The following is a 26,890-nucleotide window of genomic DNA, read 5'->3' as shown; positions in this document are numbered from 1 at the left end:
GGAATATATGGAATTAAATTTGAATCATGATGATTTGATGTTGATAGTGTTTATGGAATTGGACTTGGAAGTAATGGGAATTGATTATTGAATGATGACTATGACCAATGGTATCCTGATATTGTAATCAAGATATTATGACATATACTGCTTATTCTCATGGTATGGGACACTAGAATATGTAGTATGTGGATGATGGAAGGCAGAAACCAATTTTTCTATTTAATTTTATGAGATTTTATTTTGATATTTTTGACACATAACTTTAACCTTTTTTTTAACAAGTATGATTTGTAGATTGGTACCTTAGAAACTAAGGACAATTGTTTTCTTAATGAAGAGGTATATAATTAGATTTCATTAACAATTATTTATTACAGTAGCTGATAGGTGTCAAAGCACATTTGGACTATGCAAATGATAGCAAGAGTATGGATATTTTATTAATGAAGCTCTCTTTATGAGAAATGGTCATTTTTATGTCCGTGAAAACATTTGGACATTCTTAATCATTTTGAGCATTGAAGAAATATATAACAAAATACATACAAGAGAGAAATGTTTAGTCTTGCATGTGGGGAAATTGCACCTAGTGCTTATGTCTCTCCTCTTCTACCCTCTCATAGCTACTCGCGCACGTGCATGGCATTCCACTCTAGGAGGTGTGCACATTTATTTCTCTTCTTCTCTTGATCTCTATCTCCCTCCGATCAGATTTAAGGTTATATTGCTCGTAATATGGTCTTTCCAGGTTGCACATTTGTGGTTATATTTCTCATAATATGGTCTTTCATGCGTTTTATAGGAACTCTGTGCTTCCGTTTGTAGCACGCTAACACCTTGGGATATGCATAAATAGGCCTTGTAATGCACACATAATGAGTCAACCAATAGTTGTTTGGTAAAGGGTAATATCTATAGGATCTCCAGCATCATGTAGACTTAGCTTCAAACTTTTCTCCATAGGAGTGGAAATTGGCTTGCAATCATCAAGTCCAAATTTGTTTAGCAAAGTTTTCACATACTTTGCCTAGCATGATGCAATACCCTCATCACACTACTCAAACTGAATGCCCAAATAATGGTGCAAAAGACCCAAATCTAATGTCTCAAATGTGGCATTCACATCAGTCTTAAATTCAATAACATGTGTTACGTTTAGACCAAGGAGCTATAAATCATCCACATAGACAACAATATTAAGATATACATCATCTACACATTTTACATACAAAGTGCTCATACTTGGACTATTTCAAAATCCACATGCAGTCAAATAATTATACCAAGCACAAGAAGGTTTCTTTGAATCATAGAATACTTTATCACATTTGCACACTTTCTTTTCATGTTTTTTTTTTGACAAAACCACAATGTTGCATCACATACGCCTCGTGGGGGTTTCTAATTAGCAAGCCAAAAAAACCGAGCACAGCTAAATTTTGAGCAAATTTGACAACATACTAGAATGAGTACTAAAATGTTGGAGGAAAATAGTTGTCATGAATATTGTAATCACCACCACAAATCAGTGATTCATTGTTAGAAATTCAGACTTTAGAACCATTGCCTATACCAAATACTTGAGATATGCGAAATCTCATCATCCCCATAAAACAAAAATGACTTTCATGCTATGCTCTTAACCCTCATTTAAGTATCGAGTTTCCAAGGCAAAAAAAGGCATACCAAAAATATGGCACTAAAAATTTCCTCCTCGCACTACAAGAGGTCACTTGAATTCGGGCGCCACATCACCGGCGTCACTGGCGGACGTCGGTATATGTGTGTGTATTTATGGAGGGAGCTAAGGTTTTTTTTAATTTTTCATTTTCAAAATTCCGACGCCTATTCCGGCAGGTCTTCCAACGCCAGTGCGAATGCGCATTCCGACGCCCCTTCCGTTGACTATTCCGATGCTTGTACTGATAACTGTACATCGATACCTGCAAAAACCGAAACCGCGGGCTTTCTCTACGTATTTCTCCTAATTCTTGTGCCACATCTCAAGCTCTCCTCTTCACCCTCTCTCACAGATCTGCTGCAATACACGCCGTCAGAGGTGCTAATCTTGCTTGTGGGTTAGCGTATAACACTAAGGTAAGATTGTTTTCATGTTTACTTGTAGATTTAGGGTTTAGGGTTTAACTTTGTGTTTGTGTGTGTATTTTTACAGGTTCTAGGACTTAGGCGACAACTTTCATTGCTCAAATAGGACTAATGTGAGTGCTCAAACCTTTAAATGCATATTAAGTTTTTTAACATTACTTTGTATATTAAAAAAAGAAAATTTCATGCTTTAAACTTTCAATGATTTAAAAGAAATTAGGATTTGTTATGTGAAATTTCATTTTAAATTATGAAAAAAATTTGTTTAAGTTTATGAAAAACTCTTGTTTTGAAGAAATTTTTTATTGAATTGTCGTTTTTCAGATTATGTAGTTGATGGGGTTTATGTTTTAGGTTAAATTTAAGTTATAAGTTAAGTTAGATTAGGTTAGGTTATGTTAAGTTAAGCTACGTTGTTATGTTAGGTTATACATTAAGTTAGGTTAGGTTATCTTATATGTTAGGTTAGATTAAGTTAAGCTACGTTAGGTTAATTTATATTAGGTTGGGTTAGGTTAAGCTACGTTAAGTTAAGGTAGGTTATCTTATATGTTAGGTTAGGTTAATTACATTAGGTTATGTTACGTTAGGTTAGGTAAAGCTACATTAGGTTAAGTTAGGTTAAGCTACGTTCGACAATACGGCAAGCTATAGAGCTTACCCACAACGTATATTAAAAACAACACAATGGCGATCCGTTCGTCAATACGGCAAGCCATAAAGCTTACCCACAACACATATGCATTGTGGGCAAGCTCTATGGCTTTCCGTATTGCCAATGGCTCGCCATTGTGTTGTTTTTATGTCCGCGAGCGGATTTCAAGTCCTAAAATAGCACCATGGCAAGCCGTTTGGCAATACGAGAAGCCATAGATCTTGCTTACAATGCATATGCATTGTGGGCAAGCTTTATGGCTTGTTGTATTGCCAAATGGCTCGCCATGGTGTTATCTATATGTTTGCGAGCGATTTTCAAGTACTAAAATTATGTCGTACCCCTAAAAACAACACAATGGCGATCCGTTTGGCAATACGGCAAGCCATAAAGCTTGCCCACAAGGCGTATGCATTGTGGGCAAGCTCTATGGCTTGCCATATTGTCAACGGCTGCCAAATGGCTCGCCATGGTGTTGTCTATATGTCTACGAGCGATTTTCAGGCCATAAAATCGCTTCGCAACTCTAAAAACAACACAATGGTGAGCCGTTTGCCAAATTGGCAAGCCGTTGAGCTTGCCCACATCGCATATGCATTGTGGGTAAGATTTACGTCTTGTCGTTTTGCTAAACGCCTCACCATTGTGTTGTTTTTATGTTAGGTTAGGTTATGTTAGGTTTAGGTTATATGTTAGGTGAGATTATAGGTTAGGTTAGAACTATCAACGGCATAATAGTTGAGAAAATACAAACTAACTTCGAATATGACGCGTGTACTTCTAAAAACGCAATCGGACTTCGAAGTGACTCGTGTACTTCTAAAAACGCAAATGGACTTCGGTTAGGTTAGGTTAAAGGTTAGGTAGATGTTATAAGATAGGTTACATTAAGTTAGGTTAGGTATAGGTTTTACATAAGGTTAGATTATATTATAGGTTAGGCATAATGATTATAGGTTAGGTAGGTTAGATCTAGCGTCAAATTAATAGTAGTAAAAATGCAATCGGACTTTGAAGATGACTCGTGTACTTCTAAAAACGCAAACCGACTTTGGTTAGGTTAGGTTATAGGTTAGGTAGATTTTAAAAGTTAGGTTATATACATTAAGTTAAGTTAGGTATAGGTTTTACGTTAGGTTAGATTATAGGTTACTCATAACGATTATAGGTTAGATTAAAGCTATCGTCAAATTAATAGTAGAAAAAACGCAATCAACTTCGAAGATGACTTGTGTACTTCTAAAAACGCAAACGGGACTTCGATTAGGTTAGGTTATAAGTTAGGTTAGGGTTATGTTATAGATTAGGTTAGGTTAGAGCTAGCGCCAAATTAATAGTAGAGAAAACGCAATCGGACTTCAAAAGTGCACACAGATTGAAAGAACCCTAATATATAGTCATTGACTACTAAAGACGAGATTATTACCCTGTGGTCCTAATCTCCGTGCACCTCTAGACCGAGGTGTGCAGGAATCGGGCCTTGCTAGAGAATGTGAGGTTGTTAGAGCTAGCAGAAAATAGTTGAAAAAATGCAATCGGACTTCAAAAGTGCACACAGACTTCAAGAACTTTAATATATAGTCATTGACCAATAAAGACGAGATTATTATCCTGTGGTCCTAATCTCCGTGCACCTCTAGACCGAGGTGTGCGGGGATCGGGCCTGGCTAGAGAATGTGAGGTTGTTAAAGCTTGTAGCTATAACAACTAGAGTGTTTTAATTATTTGTTGCATCATTGGTAGATAAAGTATTTACGATAGGATGGCGTGTCCTTGTGCGCATTGCAAGCATCAGATCTTTCAAAAGAGAAAAATTTGCGACCAACACATACACAATCACGGTCTCTTTTCGATAGAGCAAGTACCGTAGACCTGTGTTATCGATCTCATGGTCTAGAGATTGAAGGTCAAAGTTCGCAAGTAGATATTGCTCCAACTTCATCCTAGAGAAGACGATTTTCAAACGAGCAGCCATCGACTGAGTCCTCCCAACCAATACCTGAAGAGGCATTTTAAGAAGTAGAGATGGAGCAGATGTTGGACACGTTCTTTGACATGGATTCCAACATAGAAGGCGGATAGGGTGGAAAAGGAAATGCGACAGAGGATTCGACAGCTTTGTACGATTCAGTTTGGTCATACTGTGATGGAGATTTGGGAAAATCTCGACCTTGAGAGAAAGAATTACATTGTCGATGCCATTCAGAGAGAGTACAGGCTGGCAGAGGGGTATGTGTAGGTCTTGAACGCCTGGATTTTGAGTGTGGTGAGGTCCACAATGTCACACCGTCAGTCAGAGCCTAGAGCCCAGAGACAGGTTCAATGACGGTGATCCTAAGCCAGCATGGTTGGACGCAGAGGAGTGGATTGGGATTGCATGAGAGACACAAGACAATTCCAATAGATTTCAGCAGCAGAGAGATGCAGCCAGAGCACGTTTGGAGTCTGCTGGAGCGTCACATCTTGGGAGTGGAGGCTACGATACGCTTTGACATGAGTTTGTAAGTATCATACGTATGCTTTAAATTATTGATAGTATATATGCTATTTGAAGATTTATCTAATGATTAAACCATAATTTTGCAGGAAGTTGCCGTGAAGCGCCTTCCGACACACCAAGAGGAGAAGTATGGGTACAAGCATGGACTTGTGGCTCTTTTGACCTAGCTGGAGGAGGATGGAGAGGACGTCGATTGGGAGGCATTACCATGAGGGCTTCTCACTCAGTGACCTCTTGCATATGTACAGTTTTGTAGTACTTATGTTTATGGTTTATGGTTATGTTTATGGTATGGCTAAGGTTTGACAGTCAACTTATGTTTACGGTTTATGGTTATGGTTATGGTTATGGTTGTGGCTGTGCAAGGTTATGGTTATGGTTGTGGTTTTGGTTCAGGTGATGGTTGTGGTTTTGCTATGATGGTATAGAAATCGTGCTATGGTTATGGTTATGGTTTTGGTTCAGGTGATGGTTATGGTTTTGCTATCATGGTATAGCAATCATGTGATGGTTATGGTATAACAAGAAAGTTATGGTAATGGTAATGGTTATGGTATGGCACACAGGTTATGTTTATGGTTTTACAGTTTTTGACTCATGTTTTAATCATGTTAAGAATTTATGTTATTCTTACAATTTTGCTAATTGCCATACACTCGCTCTTTAGCGTCAGCTTGTAGGTGGAGTGTGGTTGCTTGTGCACTCTTCCTTTGGGCAAAGAGGGCTGTTTTCTTTTGCTACAGTACATGCAGCATTAGTTCCCAACCCTCTGTACCCAAAAAAAAAATTTGCAAGTTTTGGTCGTCGGTACAGGTTACGGTATGACAGTCGGTAGGGGTCACGGAATAGGCGTCGAAATTTAATATATTAATATCGGTGCTTATTCCATTGATTATTCCGACGCTTGTTTATAGGCCTATTCCGACGCCTACCACACCGATAGTTATACCGATGCTACGATACCAGCGTCTCTTCCGAACCTTATTTCAATGATTTTTAGTTTAAAATTTAGTGCTATTTCGTCGGTACCTTCATCGACTTCTGTGTGACCTCTAGTAGTGTGGGGCTACTAGCTTAGCTTGATTTGCATAAAGATTTGCCCATAAGCTCGAGTGCTTAAAGTGCAATCTCATTGGAGGAGTGCTTTTGATGCTCAATGTTTCTTTCAAGCTCTTTGCTCATTTTTGAGACTTTGGCAAGTGCTATCGACTCCTTTTCACCTATCAATGTCTCTTCTGATTTGTGCCTTTCAAAATCCATCTATAGAGACTTGACCATGGCATGGGTAGAAGCTTTCTTCTCTTTCCGAATCGATAGTTCAGCTTGGTTTGATTCCCTTCTTTTGAGCTACCAATATCTCTTTTGATTTAATCCTTTCAAAATCCATCTACAGAGACTCAATCATGGCATGGGTAGAAGCTCTTTCTAGATTGATAGTCGATCTTGGCTTGACTCCCTCATCCTCTCCATGTGGTCAAGCACTTCAGTTGTCTTGTTTCTTGTAGTTGCCTCCTTATCTTATAAATCTTGAATAGCTTCATGTTGGCTCTTCTCAAGCTCAACCTTAAGTCATTCAAGAGATGCAAGGAGAGCAACATCCTCCACACTTGCTTTGGCAAGATTTTCTTTGGCTTCTTCCAATTGTCTACATGTTTTGGTAAGTAAATCCTAGGCAATTGATTCAAAATTCTCTGATTTTATTGCTTCCACCCTCACCGTTTCCATATCTTCTTTTGTATGGCCTTATGCTCAGCCTCTTTCATAGTTGCTAACTCTTTCTGGAGGGCTTACAAAGAGAAATTAGTGAGGAAATCATTCATCTCTTGGTCATTATGCTATACATCTTCCACTTTAAAATCTTTGATGTTGAACTTAACACTTTCATACTTGAGAGATTAAATTGTATTTTTGTTAATTTCTACAACAACAAGAGGCTGCAATGTTTTCTTCTGTATTGTTGAATTAAGAGTACCTCAATTTTGAGAAGACTACTTTCCATGGACTCTAGGAGCTTAGCAATCAAGTCATCCATCCTAGGTGTTGTGCAATCGCTCAACAAAGTGGATCCCTTTGTTATCAAAATCTCTACTAAGAGCTCCTCAATCTGCCTTGTTGTTGACTTTGGTGCACTCATGGCCTCTCCAACTAGCCTAACTACCTCATCTTTAGCCTCCACAAAAACCATAAGCTCATGTTACAAGCTCTCCATAGCATGGTTATCGGTTTGTACCTCCATAAGTGTCAACTCATACCACAACTTCATAGCATCCAGTTCTACTTGTGAGCCCTCCTTTTCAAGGAAAATTGCATTGTGCTTCTCCACATAATGCACTTCGTCATTCTTACAAGCACCATTCACGTACCCCACTGAGCTTCATTATCAATTTGTGAACATTTCTCTTAGCTTGAGTCAAATCCTACATCAAATTGGACATGGATCTCTCTTTATCAATATAGCAAGCTACTTCTTCCCCTTGCTATGATAATCTTGTCCATCTATAACTCTTTCCATCATTGTCTTCTTCTGCTATGAAATAGTATAACTTCTTTTGAGAATTATCTTCCACTTATTTTTAGGCGCTATTCCGGGAGGAGTCTTGCCTCTAGAATCTAAACTCATTGTCCTAGGAGTAGGGGGTGGTAATTTGCTAGAGAAGTTTGTATGGGAAAAGTTTTAGAGCAGTGATCCCCCATAAGCCCCGCCCCATAAAGGGAGTTTGAATTATAGGGCCTTCATTCACTTAGGGGGTTGGAGGCCCATATCCCTTTTAGCCAGTCATCCATCTTCCAAGGAGTACACTAGCGTTGCAGCCTGCCCACTCACCTCACTCTCAAACCTTCCTCCTGGAAATCCTATTGCGTTGAAGCTCTCGGGCAGCCTTGAGTGGCAGAGCTACCAAAACACCCTAGCAGCACTAATTTAGGGATAAATAAATAAAGGAACTCTTTTTTAATAGAATTCCCAACAACAGGTTAAGTTTCCATATGGGGCATCAGTGTATTGTTTCCACTAAGAAATGGTAGGAACAAACTAAAAAAATTGAGTAGAATTTATTTGAGTATGGGTTATGGCTTGCATCTTTGAGCCTGGAGAAGAGTGATCGGTGTGAAAATTATATTATACTTGCTCCAGCTAAAAATTCCTTCCAAAAATTGTTGATAAAGCGAGGTTTTAATTATGAAAAAGCAGGTGAGTTTTTGTTTTTTTCACCACACAATTCTTGACAAAGGGAGGAAAAATCTGCAACCACACCTGCATCCTCAACCATTGATCTTATCAACCTATCATGACTGCAGAAGCACTCTCTCTCTCTCTCTCTCTCTCTCTCTCTCTCTCTCTCTCTCTCTCTCTCTCTCACAGGCGTGTGAATAACAAATAATTAAAAAATCAATGTCCGACTCCCGCTGCCATAATTGAACAACTAATTGGCTGCCTGGTCTTGCTCTCTTGCAGCTGTGCCAACTGACCTGAGGCTAGACCCGAGGCTACCCCTATCAGTGCACAGATTTTATTGGCATCGTTGATTGTGGGGAAAGGATCAGGGGGGCAACAGAGAAGAATGGGTAGGGGTACGAAATCATCTTTAGGCTGCTCATTGAGATCCGCCATTGATCACTGTAAGAAGCCAAAGGCACCAACAACCACAACACCCTACTAGTTTGTTGCTACAACCAGTCCGCGCCGGTGCAGCTACAAGAGAACGAGACCATGATAGCCTTATAGCCAGCGCGGACTGGTTGCAACAGCAAACTAATATATGGCTATCATCGTCTGCTCTCTTGCAGCTACGTTGGTTGACCCGAGGCTACCCCTGCTGCCTACTCTTGCTCTCTTGCAGCTGTGCCAACTGACCTGAGGCTACCCCTATCAGGGCACAAATTTCATTTGCATGGTTGACCGCGGGGAAAGGATCAGAGGCGGCAATAGACAAGGATGGGCAGGGGTACGCCATCATCTTTGGTCTTCTCTTTGAGAGCACATGTTGCCATTGATCACTGTAAGAAGATGGAGGAACCGACAACCACAACAACCTACTAGTTTGTTGCCGCAACCAGTCCGTGCCGGCGCGGACTGGTTGCAACAACAAACTAGTATAAGGCTATCATGGTTGCTGGTGCACCGGTGGTGCTAGAAGGAAACATTTTGTGTTTTTTTTTTGCATTATTAACTGATTAGCTTTTGTAGACACAATATCAAGTGCAAAAGGAGAGAAAAAAACCTCTCTGAAGTGCACCTTTTTCTTGATAGGATGCTTTTTGAAGCAATGTGACTCATATATGGCATAAGCTGTGAACCCTGGTGTAGCAACTGCCTACATGCAGATATTATGTGCCCCGCCAATCAAACGTTGCAATAATCCAAAGTCGTGTACTCTGCCAGAGGCACCACCAGGCGCATCAGCCTACTAGATGTTGTTGCAACCAGCCCGCGCCGGTGCGGACTCGTTGGAGCAACAAACTAGTAAGCTATCATGGTTGATGATAGGGCTCGAAGGAAACCAATGATTTTTATTTATTTTTTTGCATTTTGATATTGATAAGCTTCTATCTATATGATATCAAGCGCAAAAGGCGAGAAAAAAACCTCACGACACTCACAATATGTCGGGAGGATGTTTTTTTCTCACCTTTTGCACAACGTCCCCGACATTGACAGTACATGAGAGGGGTTATTTTAATTTCCACATCAAGAGGGGTTTCTTTCTAATTCCACATCCAACTACTGAGATCTGATGACATGGCAAGAGGAGGTTTATTTTCCCCCATTGCATCGAAAAATGGTTTGGACAGCTGTTTGGCAATGACGACATGTCGAGAGGGTTTTTTTTCCACCCTCTTCACTTGATATTGTTTAGATAAAGATTAGTAATGTACTTTTCCTTCTGCCATGGAATGGTTTCAATCATCATCCTCCGTCACTAACGGCACGCCAGGGGGCAGAGGGGGTTCACCCTTTTCATTTCATTTTGCAAATGAACAATTATATGATTCAAGAGAGTATGGTATTATGAATTTGATTGTAATGGGACATTATCTTTGTTTGGATTCAGTTTATCTATATTTTAAACTCATTCAGTTCATTTTCTCAAAGTTAATTTTAGTCTATGAAAATACAAAAAGAATTAATTCTTGTATTATGTTTATTGGAATGTTTTCACTTTATTTGAAAATTAATTGTAGTCTTGCAATTGGAAAAGGCTCCTGAAGAGGGAGACCATCTATTATTGCTCATACACTCTATTGTGATCAATTGAGTTCAGTGTCAGTCAGAGAGGACTACGACGATACCAATCTTCATGGTGATGAGAGCCACAATACATGCATTGGGTTAGGGGCATTTAATGATGTAGATCCTCATTTAGCTAGGCAATAAGCTTCCATGTAGTTAGTTCCATTCCATATTGCACCTTAGGTGGGGCTATTTCAAATGACATGAATGACAGTCACTTGCAAATTGGCAAGGAAGAGGACATTCTTAAAACAACAAGGGTGTATGGCTCATTCCATATGCATGAGTATGTTGTTTGAAGTCTGATATTTCAGGTCCGAAGCCTACATTTTCTAGAGAGGGTTACATGAAGGAAAAAGTGGGCCTTTATAATCTCCATGTGAACATCCAAAACTTAGATGCCATTAGTGACATGTAATAATTGTCATTTTAAAGTGATTTTGTGGACTATATCATGATTTTGGTTGAATTGTTTTAAGGTTTTCTTTTGTGTGGTTTATTATTGAGCATAGATCATATCATTGATACATGGGACCCTCTATGGAAAGATAGAAATAGAGAGTACAAAGAGAAAGCTTCTCAGTCCCAGTTAGAATCACTATTGGGAAAATTGGTTTATGTATGGGCATGAAATCATACGACTATCGCGTAGCAAGCAGTTGTATCCACAAGCATGCATCATATCCCGCAGTGGGAGCTTGAGCATTGTCCATGGTGGATCAACATGGATAGAGGATATGTCCTTGCTAGGTAGAGAGAGCTACACGCTATCTAGATGGGGGGACCACCCTTTGTAGACCTTCCACCACGCACAATCATAGATGTCCAGCATGACTTTGGACCACCAACCTAGCAATGGAGTAGCGATAGGCCTCAAAGAGGGCATCTCTTTATAGACAACGAATGTGCTTCAAATTAATTTATTTTCGTTGTTGATCCAAGCATATGTTTTGTAATGTGCTAGAAATCTATGTCTCTCTGTAACTCTTGCAGACTTTATTGTCTTTATCTATGTCTCCCTCATATAAGCAGTAGTTTCAACTATAAGATGAGTTTCTTTTGTGAGCATAAATTGTTTTTCGCAACCAAAATATAGTGTGTAAATAACCATTTTAGTTTCAAATTTGTCTGACTAGTAGTGACATTTCTAAAGAGACTCGCTTATTTATTTTGTTGTTTGAAAATACTTGCTTGCTATCTCTTATAACCCCAGCTTGTCAACCCCAGCTTGTCACACAAGTCACAATTCAAGAAAGCGGTTTTAATATCCAATTTATGTGCATTCCATCCAAAATAAGCTACTAATGCACAAATGAAATGAACATTAGTCGTACAAAGAGTGGGAGAAAAAGTTACTTTATAATCAATGCCCTTTTGTTGAACGTAACCTTTTGCATCAAGCCTTGTCTTTTAGCAATCAATACTACCATCTAGCTTATGTTTCAGCTTATAAATCCACTTTGTACCAATGGCCTTCTTGACAAAAGGCAATTCACATAAAGACCAAGTATCTTTCTTCACAAGTGCATCAAATTCATCTTGCATAGTAGCCATCAAATTCTTAAAAAAAATTGCTTCATCAAACGTAAGAGGTTCATCCTCCTCGCACATACTTGACACAGCCAAAGCATAACAATCTGATGCACAAGAAGCATTATGAGAACCAAACAAGTAAGACTAAACAAAGGTGCATGAAATTTACTATCACGCAAAGTATGCACTAACCATCTTGGCATACCTCTAGCTTCCTCCTTTTCAACATTTTCCTCAACAAGTGCATCATTTACATCTGCATTAGCAATAGGGTGATCTAAGACATCACTTGAAACCTATAAAGACTAAATATTTACCTCATTTAGACTTACATTTGTATTCCCTCCATTGAAAAGAGGCAACAAGGTATAAAAATTGTTTGTGAGTGTGCAGTTGTCTCTTTAGAACAAGGACTAAACTTCATCTTCCACAAAGAAAACATCTCAAGAAGCAAGATACAATTTGACTGTCAATGATATGACATGTAACCCTTGCTTTCAACACTATAAGGGCTAAACTTCATCTTCCACAAAGACAAAATCTCAAGAAGCAAGATACAATTTGACTGTTGATGATATTACATGTAACCCTTGCTTTCAACACTATAAGGGCTAAACTTCATGTTCCACAAAGACAACATCTTGAGAAGAAAGATACAATTTGATTGTCGATGATATGACCTATAACCCTTTCTTTCAACACTATAACCACCAAAGATGCATTTGATAGCCTTATCATCCAATTTCCTACATTGTTATTGCGGCACTAGATCATAAACTAAGCAACTAAAAACACACAAGTGACCAATAGATGGCTTCTTATCATGCCATGCCTCATATGAAGTCATAAACTGCAAAGCTTTGGTGGGACATCTGTATATAGGTAGACCATATGAAAGCCTCTAGACAAAAAGAATGCACCAAAGCTTGGAGTTTCACCATACATTGTGCCATCACTAGAAGTGGCCTATTTTTCCTTTCATTCAACAACACCATTTTGTTGAGTTGTATAAAGCATTGTACATTGGCGTTTAATCCCATGACCATCCAAAAATGCTCAAATTCATTTGACATATACCTACCCCCCCCCCCCCCCCCCCCCCAAAAATCAGAATGGAGGGTGCCCACAATACAATTGGATATTTTTAGTAAAGTCCAAAGACAATGTGAAGCACATAAACTCTTTGTACTTGGCCTTAAGTGGACATACCCATGTGTGTCATGAGTAATCATGCTCTTCTTGCTTGCATTACCTTAAAAATCCCTTTTATATCCAAATATAGAGAGAGAAATAAAAATGAAGGAGATTAGATAGCCATGTTTGATTAACCAAAACTTATTTTCAATCAATCTCCTCCGAGGAGTCTCCTTCTTGTCTTTTATACACAGAATAGCCCCCAAAATGTAACTTCTGATTTGCTTCTCTGATGAAGATTTTGATCGTACCGTTGACTTTGAAAGGGGGGCAAAACTTTTGACAAATGCTTGTTGGAAGCTCTCTTGGATGGATCCTTCTCTTTTTATGTCTGGAGTGCTATTTGCAAGTCGCAATCGCAAAAGACACAAACTCGTGAGTCTCTTATACTTCTCCAAAAGTGGTTTTTTTTGTAAACGCTAAATTAGATCAAATTATTTTTTGATTTACATGGAGCTCTAAATCTAGAAGTGTCAATTGCTTTTTCAAGAGATAATGAATAGCTATATATATGTGTGTCCGGAAACTACAAAAATACACTAAAATTGTTCCTAAGAATTCCTATTTTAGCTACATTGTAAAAAGTGACTAAATGAAACCTTACTTCCACATTCATAAGAAGTCAAATAAAACATTCTTTGGTTTTTTCTATCATGACCACGTAGCAACACGAGAGCGACTTCAGTGTTTTTGAGAATGGGACCTTTTCATAGTACAATCGAGAGAGTGAGCCCTACTGAGGTTACCTTGAGGAGACACTTCCACCACAAACAAATACTTTGTAGACCTTACACTATTTTTAGAGCTCCAGGAAAGAGAAGACTCCAGCCAAGCATAGTTTATTTTATGGACTTACGTAGATTTGAGGATTCGGGAGGTGGGATGATAGGCTCGTTTAGGTTCCTATGAAAAGAAATATAGCGATTGTGCAACCTTGGACTTATCAGACAATTTCAAATATACACTAAATTATGCATGGGTGGGGTATGCACCATAAAATCACCTGTGAAAAGTTTCATTGACATCAGATCAAGTTTCATTTGGTACAATGTTGCACCAGAACCAAAATATGGTAATTGTGCAATCTTGGACTAACAAAATGGTTTCAGATCATGATGAAATGTTGCAAGTCTTGGTAATGCATCACCCACCCTTGTAAATTTTCACAGCATCAAAAACCCTCTCATCAATTTCGGGTTTCTTAATAGCCATATTTTTGCCATAGGATAAAAAATGAGCTCTATGGAAAAAATATGGTAATTGTACAACCCTTGACCAATGAAACATTTTCAAATATCCATGAAATTTTTTAGGGACAAGGAATAAATTATATCTCTCACCCATATAAAATTTCATTGGCATTGGATCATGTTCAGTTGGTATAGGGGGGCATAGGGATCCCTATAGACAAATTATGGTGATTGTGCAACCTTGGACCAACAAAATGGTTCTAAATGGCCATGAAACTTTGGAGGGGTGGTTAATGCATCATAAACCCCACACTCACAAAGTTTCATGGCCATCAATATTACCATATACATGTGGTAGTGATGTGTGTGAACACACTTAGGATCACTGAGGCATTCTTTCCCTCACTAGGAGGTTTTTTCCCCCATGCATTATATATACGCTGATAACTCTAGGGGTAACTTATCTTTCCATTGCACACTAAGTAATACACTCTTTGTTGCATGCCTTGAGCTTCCTTTGTTTTCTCCAAGCTGTGTGTGTTCTCTTGCAACCCTAATTTCAACAATTGGTATCAGAGAAGATTGCGTCCTCCCGACCTTGTTCACCAGTAGCTCCAGAACACGCCTGCTCACTTTCTACAATTTTTGTGAGCTTTAGCGAGCAATCTTAGGTTGAAAAATATTTTGGATGAACTCAAAGAGCTCAGTCTACTCAAATTTTTGATTCGGCTTATTTCATGAAGTCTTCGTTTCCACTACAGGTAGTACTGCGTAGGCTATTTCGTCAATTTGTGTAAAATTCTGTTAGTGTAGTTTTTTGCATAACTTGTCCTATATAGCACGTGTTGTCCCCACTTTATTTCTCCTCTTTTCAGGCAGTTTTTGCATCAGTGCAGCATTTACCATGGCTGACAACAACACATATGTGTTCAAGATGTTTGTTGCTGATGATAGATTGGATGGGGACAATTACCCTATGTGGGATTATATGATGCAACATGTTCTTGTGTCAAAGGGCATTTGGAACATTGTGCAGGGCATTGATGTACCTTCTGGTTCTGAGGATACATGTGATGTTGGGGATGTTGCAGGTATTGCTGCAAGGATTGTTGTTGTTAGAGTTGTTTGCCTACGGTTGAGCAAGCTCAATGGGATGTAAAAGATGCGTAGGCTCATGCATGGATTGTGTTGTCTATGAAGCGCACTATTACTCCCCACATTTGTTTAGCAAATATGCAAAACAAGCTTGGGATATTCTAGCTGGTCTTTATGCAAGTACCAATGAGGAAAAAATTGCATTGCTACGTAAAGAGTTGGAGTCGAAGATTATGCATGAGGAAGATGATATGGACACTCTCCTTGCTAGTGTTAAGGATATCAATGAGCAACTTATTTCTGCAGGTGAAGTCATTTCAACAGATAGTTCCCTTGTGCAGACTGTTCTTGATGCCTTGTAAGATTCTTACCAGACTTTTGCTAGTACTTGGAGACTTATGACCCAAGGAAATTGTGAAGCTGTCAAGTTTGATGCATTCTGCACATTGCTGTTGCAAGTCACTTTCCAAACAAAAACAAGACTGGACAACGTGCAACTGAACAAGCTTTTATTGTTGCTCAAAGAAAAGTTGGTCACAACAATGCAACCAATTCTCATGGTTCTTTTGTGATTGGAAAATCACATGTTTCCAATGCTTCTACCGGTAGCAATTTGTTTGGGACTTTTGGTGATAAGGGAAAAAAGAAGATGTGTTGCCATTACTGTAAAGTTAATGATCACTTCATCAAGCAGTGTCCTAAGTTGAAGGCCAAAGAGGCTAAGAAGAAAGAGACTGGTTCCACTACTAATGTTGGTTCCACTACAAACGTAGCTATTGTTGAGTCTTCTATGAAAGGAGACTGTGATGCTGATGTTGTTGCAAAATGGGTTTGTAGTGTAGAGTGTACCTATAATCTTGTTGTCCATGATGCATGCATGTCAATTGTTGCACACTCGCATGTGTGGTATTTTGACAGTGGTGCTACAAAGCACATTACCCCACATCATGATCTGTTCACCTCTCTTGAGTCTGTCTCATGGGAATTCAGTTACTTGTGCCAATGATGACTCTTATCCGATTCAGGGAGTTGGAAAGATTGTGCTTATTGCTGCAAATGGTAGTTCTTTCACAGTTGTTGATGCACTTTATGTACCTAGGATCAAGAAGAATCTTTTTTCTATATCTACACTTGCTAGACTTGGACTTGTAGTCAAGTTTGTGGATGACAAATGTATAATACATGATCTCAGTTTTGGTGATGAAATTGTTGCATTTGGCATTTTATGTGGTGGGTTGTATAAGCTCACTTTGTATGACAAGTGTGGGCAGAAATTTGCAAATGCAGTTGTGTATTCTAAGGCTATTTCAAATGCAAAACATTGACATGCACATTTTGGACATCTGAATTTTGCTAGTTTGCTGCGTTTGCAGAAATCTGATATGGTTGCTTCAATTCCGGCGTGTCAAACATGTTTTTGAAGGTTGTATTTTGGGTAAGATGCAATATTCAAAGTTTCCAAATGATGGTTCAGTTAGGGACACATGTAGGTTGCAGCTTGTGCATAGTGATGTTTGTGGGCCCATCAAAACTCCATCCTTGGGCAATTACCTTTACTTTGTGACTTTCATTGATGATTACTCCAGGCATGCATGGGTATACCCGCTTAAAGCAAAGTCCAAAGTATTTATCAGTGCTTCAAACAATTTCTGGCTATGGCTGAAAATGTCTCAAAATATACTATGGGCACCATCCATTCCGATCGAGGGGGGAATATATGTCTTATGGGTTTAATGCATTTCTGGCTAGTTGTGGGATATAAGCTTTACGAATCGCATTGTTCAAGAAAACTTCACATTTTTGGGTTAACATTTTTGTGTCGACTAACGGATCTAAACCAATTGATAGCTCCACGAATCACAGTAATCAGTCCTTTCAAGCCATAACATGTATTAACTATTCGACCACTATACATGTCTAACCACTAACTTTGCCCACTCTTTATGCGCTCTTTGTCCTTTGCCTCTTGATTTATTGATATGGGGTTTTTCTTTTTTTAACTTTTACATGCCAATATTTTCTTAGTGAATAGATTGCGTGCACATACTACTAAAATAGGGAAAGAAGTCAAAAGCAACTCACTTGCTAAGTACCATAGATAGCTAGCAATTATTTTAGGCATGAAAAGACTGTAAAAATTATCCGTTGCTAAATGTTTCTCTAAATTACTTTTAGTTAACATAAATGGAGCCCCGAAACTTACACTTAAAGTAGTTTTGGAGTCTTGATTTTTCTCCTCCTTTGCCTTTGAAGCTTTTATATACTCGTTAAGGAGTTCTTTAGTTTAGTTTAAAAAAGTCTTGGTAAATCATTCATTTGATGTCTACCTTCAGGTGGGTTTGATAAATCATCCTTTTCCCAAGGTTTTTCATCCTTTAGCCTTATGGGATGTTTGCTATAAATACTTAACTCCAAGGCTTTAAATCTTTCCTTTAGGTCATTGTATTTAATTTGCAATTTTTTAAAGAGTTGTTTATTGTATTCATTTGATTTTTTTGTTCTTTAGTTATTTCAGCTCTATGTTTACGCTCAATTTGTAGTTCTTTAAAGAGTTGTATATTATATGTTAGTAAATCAAAGAGTTATTTCTCTCTTTTAGCCCTATGTTCACACTCAATTTTTAGTTCTTTAAAGAGTTTCATTGCTTCACTGCGTGCATGCCTCTTTAGTTTGTAATAAATCATTATGCGTAGAATCAATTGGCTTTTGGTTATAAAGTGGGACACTGCGTGCCTCTTTGCTTTGTAGTGAATCAATTGGCTTTTGGTTATAAAGTGGTAATTTTTGAGGTACCAACCCATTTACTATTTTCGTCTATTATAAGGTCTCTTTTGCTTGCTTGATGGATTAATACCCATATTTAACATTATGGTTGTTTTGTAAATATTTAACTTTTTCCATTCTATGCAGAAGTTTGCTTGAACAGTGCAGTTCGTTATAAACTTATATCTTTCTATTGATCAATAAACCGTTAAATATTAAAAATTAACTTTGCTTTGTTACAAATTATTCCTTTTTTTCTCTCAAAGACATTAAAAGTATACAATTTTGTTTTTGGTGGTAATATATAGGAAATAAATACTCAACTTGTAATGTTCAATGATGACACTGAAGTGGAAGGGATTATAAGCACATGCGTGTTTTTGGTTGTTTATCATATGCTTTGGTGCTACAAACACAACACAACTAATTGGATGATAAGGTTGTCAAATGTATTTTTGTTGGATATAGTGCTGAAAGCAAAGGTTACAAGTTGTATCATCCGCAAACAAAGCGTACCTTGGTCTCACAATATGTTGTGTTTGTGGAAGATTCTATTCATCCCTTGCTGTCATGTACTGTAAGCTCACACGGCATTTATGCCACTTTGTTGCCTGTTTTTAGTGGTGGAAATTTGAATGTAAATTCCAATGAGGCAAATGTGCAATCTATGGGGGTTTTGGAAAATGTTACAGATCAGCCTATTACTGATGCAAATGTACATGATGTACTTGATGAGGAAAGGGCTGAGAATGAGTAGGCTAGAGGTATGCCTAAATGGCTAGTGCATACTTTGAGTGATAGTAAATTGGATGCACCTTTGTCTAGTCGTACTCCTTCAAGTTCTCTCCATGCATCTTTTGCATCAGATTGTTATGCTTTGGTTGTGTCTAGCTTACATGATGTTGAGGAAACTCTCTCTTTTGATGAAGCACAAAATTCAAAAAATTGGACGGCTGCCATGCAATCAAAATATGATGCACTTATAAAAAATGACACATGGACTTTATGTGATTTGCCTCCTAGAAAAAAGGCCATTGGTACAAAGTGGGTTTACAAGTTGAAACGCAAATTGGATAGCGAGATTGATTGCTATAAGGCTTGACTTGTATCAAAAGGTTATGCACAACAAAAAGGCATATATTATGAAGACACTTTTTCTCCCACTTGTCGTATGACATTGTGTGTTTTATACGTGCATTGGCAACTCATTTTGGTTGGGATGTACATCAATCAGACATTGTTATTGCTTTCTTGAATGGTGACATATTTGAGTAATTTTATGCAAATGTAAGAAAGCTTTGTATGGTTTGAAGCGATCTCCTTGTGCTTGGTATGAGAAGGCTCACACTCATTTGGTTAAACGAGGCTTTTGTAAAAGTCCAATAGAAAGCACATTGTATGTAAAGCGTGAGGATGATGTAATTCTCGATGTAATTCTCATTGCGGTTCTCTATGTAGATGATTTGCTGATCACTAGACCAAATGAGAGACATATTGTTGAATTTAAGGTTGATTTAAATGCTACTTTCAAGATGAAAGATTTGGGGCTGTTGCATCATTACTTGGGTATACATTTTAAGCAATGTGATGGTGGTATTGCCTTGTGTAGGAAAAGTTACATAGAGACATTGCTATGTAAGTTTGGACTTGAGGATTGCAAACCTATTGCCACACCCATGGAAACCTGTTTGAAGTTGAGTCTTCATGATGCTAGTGATCCTGCCAATATCACTCTTACCAAACAGTTGTTGGCTGCCTCATTTATGTATGCAACACGAGGACGGATATTCAGCTTGAATTCTCTCAAGTCAGTAGATTCATGCATAGCCCAGGGTCTAAGCATTGGCAGGGTGTCAAGAGGATTTTTTTCTACTTGAGTGCCAGTTTACATCTTGGCTTGTTTTATCCCAAGGGGGGATCATTGCAGCCATATTTACATGCTTTTTGGACTCAGATTGGGCTGGTTGTTTTGACACACGAGTGTCCACAATTGGTTTTTGTTTCATGCTTGGCATCTCATGCATATCATGGTTGAGCAAGAAGAAACCTACTATGGCCACTTCCAGTTGTGAGACTGAGTACAAGGGATTCTTCATAGCAATGGTTGAGTGTGTATGGCTCAAACGCCTTGTGGCTGATTTGGATGTTGGACAGGAAATTGCCAACACTATCTACATTGACATTCAGAGCACATTGACAGTTGTGAGGAGCCCAATTTTATATGCTCGCACAAAGCTCATTGAGGTGCATTACCACTACGTTAGGGAGAGGCTCTTAGTAGGAGAGATCAGCTTGGCTTGTGTGCCAACACAGGGCAACCTTGCAGATCTTTTCACAAAGGAATTGTCTCGTGAGAAGTTCAAAGCTTTTTGCAAAGCTTTGGGCTTATTCCCCTTTGTGGACTGATCATGTCCTCACACGGCACAACACTTCTCTCTACTCTAGGTGCCAGCTCTCGTTCACTGCATCACTCCAAGGGGGGATTTGTTACCATATACATGTGATAATGATGTGTGTGAACACACTTAGGACCGCCGGGGCATTTTTTCCCTCACTAGGACTTTTTTTGCCCCTGTGAATTGTATATATGCCTATCACTCTAGGGCTAACTTATCTTTCCATTGCACACTAAGTAATACACTCTCTCTTGTGTACCTTGAGCTTCCTTCGTCTTCTCCAAGCTATGTGTGATCTCCTGCAACCCTAGTTCCAACAATAAATAACCGTCACATTGGTCCAAGGTTGAGTAATATCGATATTTTTGCCATAGAATCTCAAAAGAGCCCTATGGAAAAAATATGGAAATTTCAATCTCTTGAAACAAAACAGTTTCATAATGGGATGAAACCTTGCATAGGAGGGGGTACACCATGTCCCTTGCTCTTGGAGAGTGTCATTGGCATCAGCTTATGTCTCTTGGGTTTGGGATTGTATAATGACTATGTTTTTTCTCTATGGCTCATTTGGATTTCACAATGACTATATTTTTTCTATAGGGCTCATTCGGGGTCATATGGAAAAACATGGTGATTATGCAATCTTGGACCAGAAATACACTTTTTGATAGCCATGAAACTTTGCAAGGGTGGGTTATGCACCATATCCTTTAGGGTTGTCTAATAGCCATATTTTTTCCATAGGGTCACAAATGAGCCCTATGGAAAAAAAATTCACAATTGTTCGACTCTGGATTATGAAACAATTTTAGATGGCCATGAGACTTTGTAGGGGCGGGGGATGCACCATATCCCCCTTCCCTCCAAATTTCATTGGCATCAAATCACGTCTTGTTGTTATAGGGTTGCACAATGGACTATTTATGTCAATTGTGCTCGACAAAATGCTCTCAACTTTGTAGGGGTGGGGTTATGGCTCATTTATGGAAATTATGAAACCTTGGACTGAGTAGACAGTTTCAAATAGACATAAAACTTTACAAGAGTGGGTATGTACCATATCCCTATCCTCTACAAAGTTTCATGGGCATCAAAAACCATCTCATCAGTCCAAGGATATCCACAGTTTTTCCACAGTGTCCCAAATGAGCCCTATGGAAAAAATATAACAATTGTCCAACCAAGTGGTTTCATATAAGCATGAAACGTTGCAAGTTTGGGTAATTCACCATATCTCCCATCATTGCAAAACTTCATTGGCATGGCATCATATCTTGTTGGTAAGGTCGCACAATGGCCTTGCTTTTTCCATGGGGATTCCTACAACCAAAGTATGGCGATTTTGCAACCTTGGACCAATAATTTCATGTCAGAACACCATGAACTTTGCAAGGGTGGGTAATGAACCATGTCTCCCACCCCTGCAAAGTTCAAAGGCATTGGATCATGTCATAGATCTCATTTGGGACCCTACAAAAACATGATGGTGATGAAGAAAGTTAAGACCAACATGATCCTTTTAGATAGCCATGAACATTGCAAGCATAGTGGATAAGGTGTATTACCCACCCCTAAAAAGTTGCATGGCCTTTTGAAAGGATCTTGTCGGTCCAAGATTACACAATCACCATATTTTGGTCACAAAGCTCATTTAAGACCCCACGACAAAAATATGGCAATTGTGCAATCTTGGACCGACATAGTTTTGATAGCCATGAAAATTTGGCACATGACCGACATAATGTTAGTTGAAAATGAAACTTCATTCAATACAATAAAAGGTAAATATGTACTACAGATCAATGAGACAAGGTACAACTATAGAAAAATACCATAATAGGTTTCTAAATGAAGATAACAAAAGGTGAGATAAATGAAGGGGCTAATTCAAGTGGAATGATTACAAAGAAAGTGGTATATGCTAGGGTACATGATCACAAATGCTGTCAAGTGAGCACTTATATCATCGGCTAGATCTCCAGCTCTTGCTCTACTACGTACATCCTCCATAGTGCTCTCATAATCATTCAGATGCAAGCACCACAAGCCATACCCCCCTTTTTTGGATGACAATCCTTTCAAGCCATAACTTCACAATAAGGACTAAATGGGAGTAGTGCATGGCCACCTTTGACCATCATACTGTGTACAAAGTGGAAGTAGTGTCCACAACCACGCATGTACTAAAAATGATGTCCTGAAAGAACTATACTATGTGCATTATATAGCTCACAATAATCATCCACAGTGGATTACTGAAGCAACCTTCACCATGGTGTAGCAAAGAATATAGTAGTCAACTCCCTCCTCATTGCTCTCCTCGACAACAACTACAAAATCATCTCCCTCTACCAAGCAAACCATGATTGTATTTGCATCATTAGAGAACCACGTGATGTGAGCCTTGATGGAGCTTCCCGCTATGATCGTACCCTATGAGGGTGAACGAAGTTGGAGTTAATTAGGCTTAATTTGAAGCCTATATGTTTATTGAGGAGTGACCAGGGCTTGGTAACAAGCCAAGTTTAATGCTACTTGTATGCCAAATGCGCCTTTAAAAGGCCAAAAAACTTGCTTGGTAACAAGCAAGTTTAAAGTTAAGGGCCGGTTCAGACGCTGGTTCAGACGCTGCGACGGAAATGCTTCCCATAGGGGCGGTTAAAGTTAAAGTTTAAAGTTAAGGGCCGGTTCAGACGCTGCGACGGAAATGCTTCCCATAGGGGCGTCTAAGCTGGGTGGCAAAAGCCTATTTGTTGCAGCAGGTATCATCTTCCTCCGGGTCCGCCATTTTTCTTCCGGCACCACCCCCCCCGAAAGAGCTGCTGGCCTCTTTCCACCTCTCTATTTTTCGCTCTTCTTCCTCCAACACCGTTCAGACGAGGCGGCGGTAGACCTGCAGAAAGCCTTTCTTCCTCCAGCCTCGTCTAAACCCAGCCTAATTGTATGTCAGATGCACCTTTAAAGGGCCAAAAACTGTCTTGTTAAAGCTAAAAGTGGGTATGTTTAAAGTGAGCCCAAGTGGAAGTTTATGGACTAGAACTGCGAGCTCTACATGCCTGTCTTATGGCTCGTCAATTGGAGCTATGTCTTATGGCTCGTCAATTGGAGCTACGACGAGGAAGCTTTGAGAGTTTGAAGTTGGAACTTGGAATGGTTTGGAGATCCGTAGGAGATTGAAACAGCTTGTAGATGAAATGCACTGAAGTACGTGCAAGGCCTAAAGTGCTAATCATATGGAGCCTTTTAACCTTTATTCATTGGTCAATTCCCAAGTGAGAAATTCAGTCCTTGCCGTTTGAAGAGACGAAAGAGTTGCGTTGATTCCTGTTGATAGACAGAAACTCTCTCTTTCCTGGCTGAATCTCTACATTGCGGAGGATTCGACTCTCTCCTACATCTCATGGAGACGGTGAATGCGCCGCCCCATATGGTGCTTGTGCCATTACCTGCACAAGGTCACATCAACCCCTTCATCTCCATTGCCAACTATCTGGCTGCCTCCGGAGTCTCTGTCACTCTTGTTCGCTCCGCACGTGCCCACTCCCTCCTGTCTTCTGCATCGAAGGGCTCTTCACCATCGGACCCACCTCAGAATACGGAGAAGGGGAAGATTCGCATCGAGGTTGTGCCGGATGGCATGTCTGTCGATCCCACACAACACGTGCCAGTAGGTACTTTTTTAAATTCCATCAATATCATTCGCAATGGCGTGGAGGAGCTGCTGTACAAGCTGATGCAGGAGGAGCAGCCTCCATGCTGTTTGCTTGTCGACAACCTTATCGGTTGGGGCCACGATGTGGCTGTCAAATTTGGCCTAGCATGGATGATGCTCTGGACCGGATCTGCTTCTGGATTTTCTATTGGGTTTTATATCCCGCAGCTCGTGGCCAGAGGATACATCCCTGCAATTGGAGAAGGTAAGCTCTTTCTGTCACCTCCTTTTGAAGAGCGCCAGATTGTTTCGAAAGAGTATGTTGTACCATAGGAACCTCAGGGATCAGAATATGAGAGCTTAGATACACGGACCATAGTCACATGGAACGTAACATGGGGGCAGGGAACTGGAACGGGCAGGAATTGCCATTCGGTATGACTACATAGTACAGTACACACAACCATCATATGGAATGGGGCCTGGAACAGTAAACGGGAATGCATAACCGGGAACGAGAACCCAAAAATGCCCATTTTCTGTGACTATGACACCAACTGAAAGACACTCAAAAGAAAAAATTAACATCATGCCTGGGATGAATCGTGGATTGAGCATGGTCACCATGCAACACCTTCGGCGGGTGCACACAGGTGAAATGTTGGAGCCTTGAAATGGTTTGCTGATCAAGCGAAACAGATGCCCTTGTGCTATCAACAAGGTACCATTATTTTAAGTTTTATGGCATTTGAAAATCCATTTGTACATGTTTACAGTACTGTGCTCTAACATTAGGCTGAAGTGTTTTGTGGTGGAACACCATGCTTCGAGGGTGAAACGTTTTGGCCTCGATACGTCATTTCATGGTGACTCCGGTTCTGACTAAGAGTCATTGGACTTGCGCCTTTCACTTTCCATTCAATTTCCATTGGATGGTATCTTATTTAGCATCTATGTTTTTGCTCGTGATATTGTGACCTCATATTAGCTTTAGAAAGAGCTCCCTTGTACGGTTCTCAGTTATACCTCATACAAATATACCTCGTGATAGGGGCATCCTCAGTTCGGAAGTGAGTATCATGACATTTTTGGATTTGGCTTGGGATGCACATTTATACTATCACCTTCGTTGTTTCCGTGTGAGCAGGTGGAGTGGATGACCCTCTTTCTTTTATTATGCAGAAGCAAAGCAGAGAATAGTGGACTTTATCCCAGGGATGTCTCCATTTTGCATCAGAGATCTACCCAAAGCTATTATTGTTGAGGAGGACCCTTCAAACAAACCGATGTTCCAATTTTTTCTCTCTATTTATGAATCTGCCAAACATGCAGATCGGCTTCTTGTCAACTCAATTTACGAGCTAGAGAACTCTGTTGTTGAAGCTCTGAGAAAAGAGGCTGGTTTTAAGATAGAGCCCATCGGTCCCCTGTTCATGATGGGTGCATTTTCTGATGCGACAAAATCACCAGCTGCTAGCCTCTTACAAGAAGACACCTCTTGCTTATATTGGCTCGATGAGCAACAAGAATCCTCTGTTCTTTACATATCATTTGGCAGTGTTGCATCTATCGAAGAGGATGCAGTCAAAGAGCTAGCTTATGGTTTGGAGGCAAGTGGGCTGAATTTTTTGTGGGTTATTCGGCCTGATGCTTTGCCTGACAAGAAATCTGTGGAGGACCTTTTTCCAGAAGGTTTCATTGAGAGAACTTGTGATAGAGGTCGCGTTATCTCATGGGCGCCTCAGCTTGCGGTGTTGGGTCACCGGGTGGTAGGTGCTTTTCTTACCCATTGTGGCTGGAACTCCGTCTTGGAGAGCTTGTGTAATGGGGTTCCGATGCTGGGCTTTCCTCTTCAAGCAGACCAGAATACCAACCTGCAGTGCATTGTCCATGACTGGAAAGTGGGCTTGCCTCTTTTAAAGCCAAATGTGCAGCAGGTGGAGCGCTTGCATGCACAATGGGCCATGACTGCCATTATGAGAGGTGATGAAGGCAGAGAGATCCGAAAGCATGTCATACAGTGGAAGGAGGTGGCCATCAACGCCGTCCATGGCTCCTCCAAGGCCAACCTTGAGAAGCTTGTGGATGATTTAAAATGTGGACGTTTGAAAAGTACTCATGAGGCAACTCAATCATAAGTCATTGAAAGGAAGCTATGATCATTAATACACACATAAGAACTGTGCTGAGCAGGCCTTACAATTTATCTGAGCACATGTTGTCACTCATCTTATTCAGGGCAGCAATGATGTATTTTTCTGCCCCCAAAATGGCGTCTGCATCTAAATGTCAAACCATGTCATACCACAAGATCACACACAAGGATTTGGAAATGTTCATTGTTTGGTTGGAGCATCCTCCACACTATCTCGCACGGGCAGCTCAAATGGGATCTACGGTTGAGGTGATTCGGACCGTAAGATGCACATTTGTAAATTCGGGACATATGCTAAATTCGAGTAGGCAAGTAAATTCGGGGCAGTCCACACCTGGCGTCTTGAACCCGCGACCTCTCCACGGCGAGCAATGTGCACTAACCACTACGCCCGTATGCGTTCGTTGAAATATAGGGT

The 26,890-nt window shown here is 39.8% G+C and overlaps 1 protein-coding gene and 1 pseudogene across 1 annotated transcript; one reads left to right on the top strand and one right to left on the bottom strand.

Moving 5' to 3' along the window:
• Positions 1-6,380: 6,380 nt before the first annotated feature.
• LOC147437507 (uncharacterized) lies at positions 6,381-8,874 on the bottom strand (annotated as a pseudogene).
• A 15,058-nt stretch (positions 8,875-23,932) lies between these two features.
• LOC147437506 (UDP-glycosyltransferase 76B1-like) lies at positions 23,933-26,672 on the top strand. The gene is made up of 2 exons (XM_086487023.1): positions 23,933-24,582; positions 25,500-26,672. The coding sequence occupies exons 1-2, from the start codon at positions 24,066-24,068 to the stop codon at positions 26,453-26,455; spliced, it is 1,473 nt and encodes a 490-aa protein (XP_086343149.1). The 5' UTR covers positions 23,933-24,065; the 3' UTR covers positions 26,456-26,672.
• Positions 26,673-26,890: the final 218 nt, after the last annotated feature.

This window comes from Adiantum capillus-veneris, chromosome 17 (genome assembly GCF_014529385.1).
Source record: "Adiantum capillus-veneris isolate H3 chromosome 17, ASM1452938v2, whole genome shotgun sequence".
In the NCBI taxonomy this organism is placed as follows: Eukaryota; Viridiplantae; Streptophyta; class Polypodiopsida; order Polypodiales; family Pteridaceae; genus Adiantum; species Adiantum capillus-veneris.
The sequence above is the reverse complement of the archived record's forward strand: the minus strand, read 5'-3'. Positions and strand labels throughout refer to the sequence as shown.

Coding starts and splice junctions, on each gene's coding strand:
- LOC147437506 (XM_086487023.1), top strand. CDS start 24,066: ATGGAGACGGTGAATGCGCCGCCCCATATGGTGCTTGTGCCATTACCT. Junction 24,583..25,499: donor CATCCCTGCAATTGGAGAAG/GTAAGCTCTTTC, acceptor TTTATTATGCAG/AAGCAAAGCAGAGAATAGTG.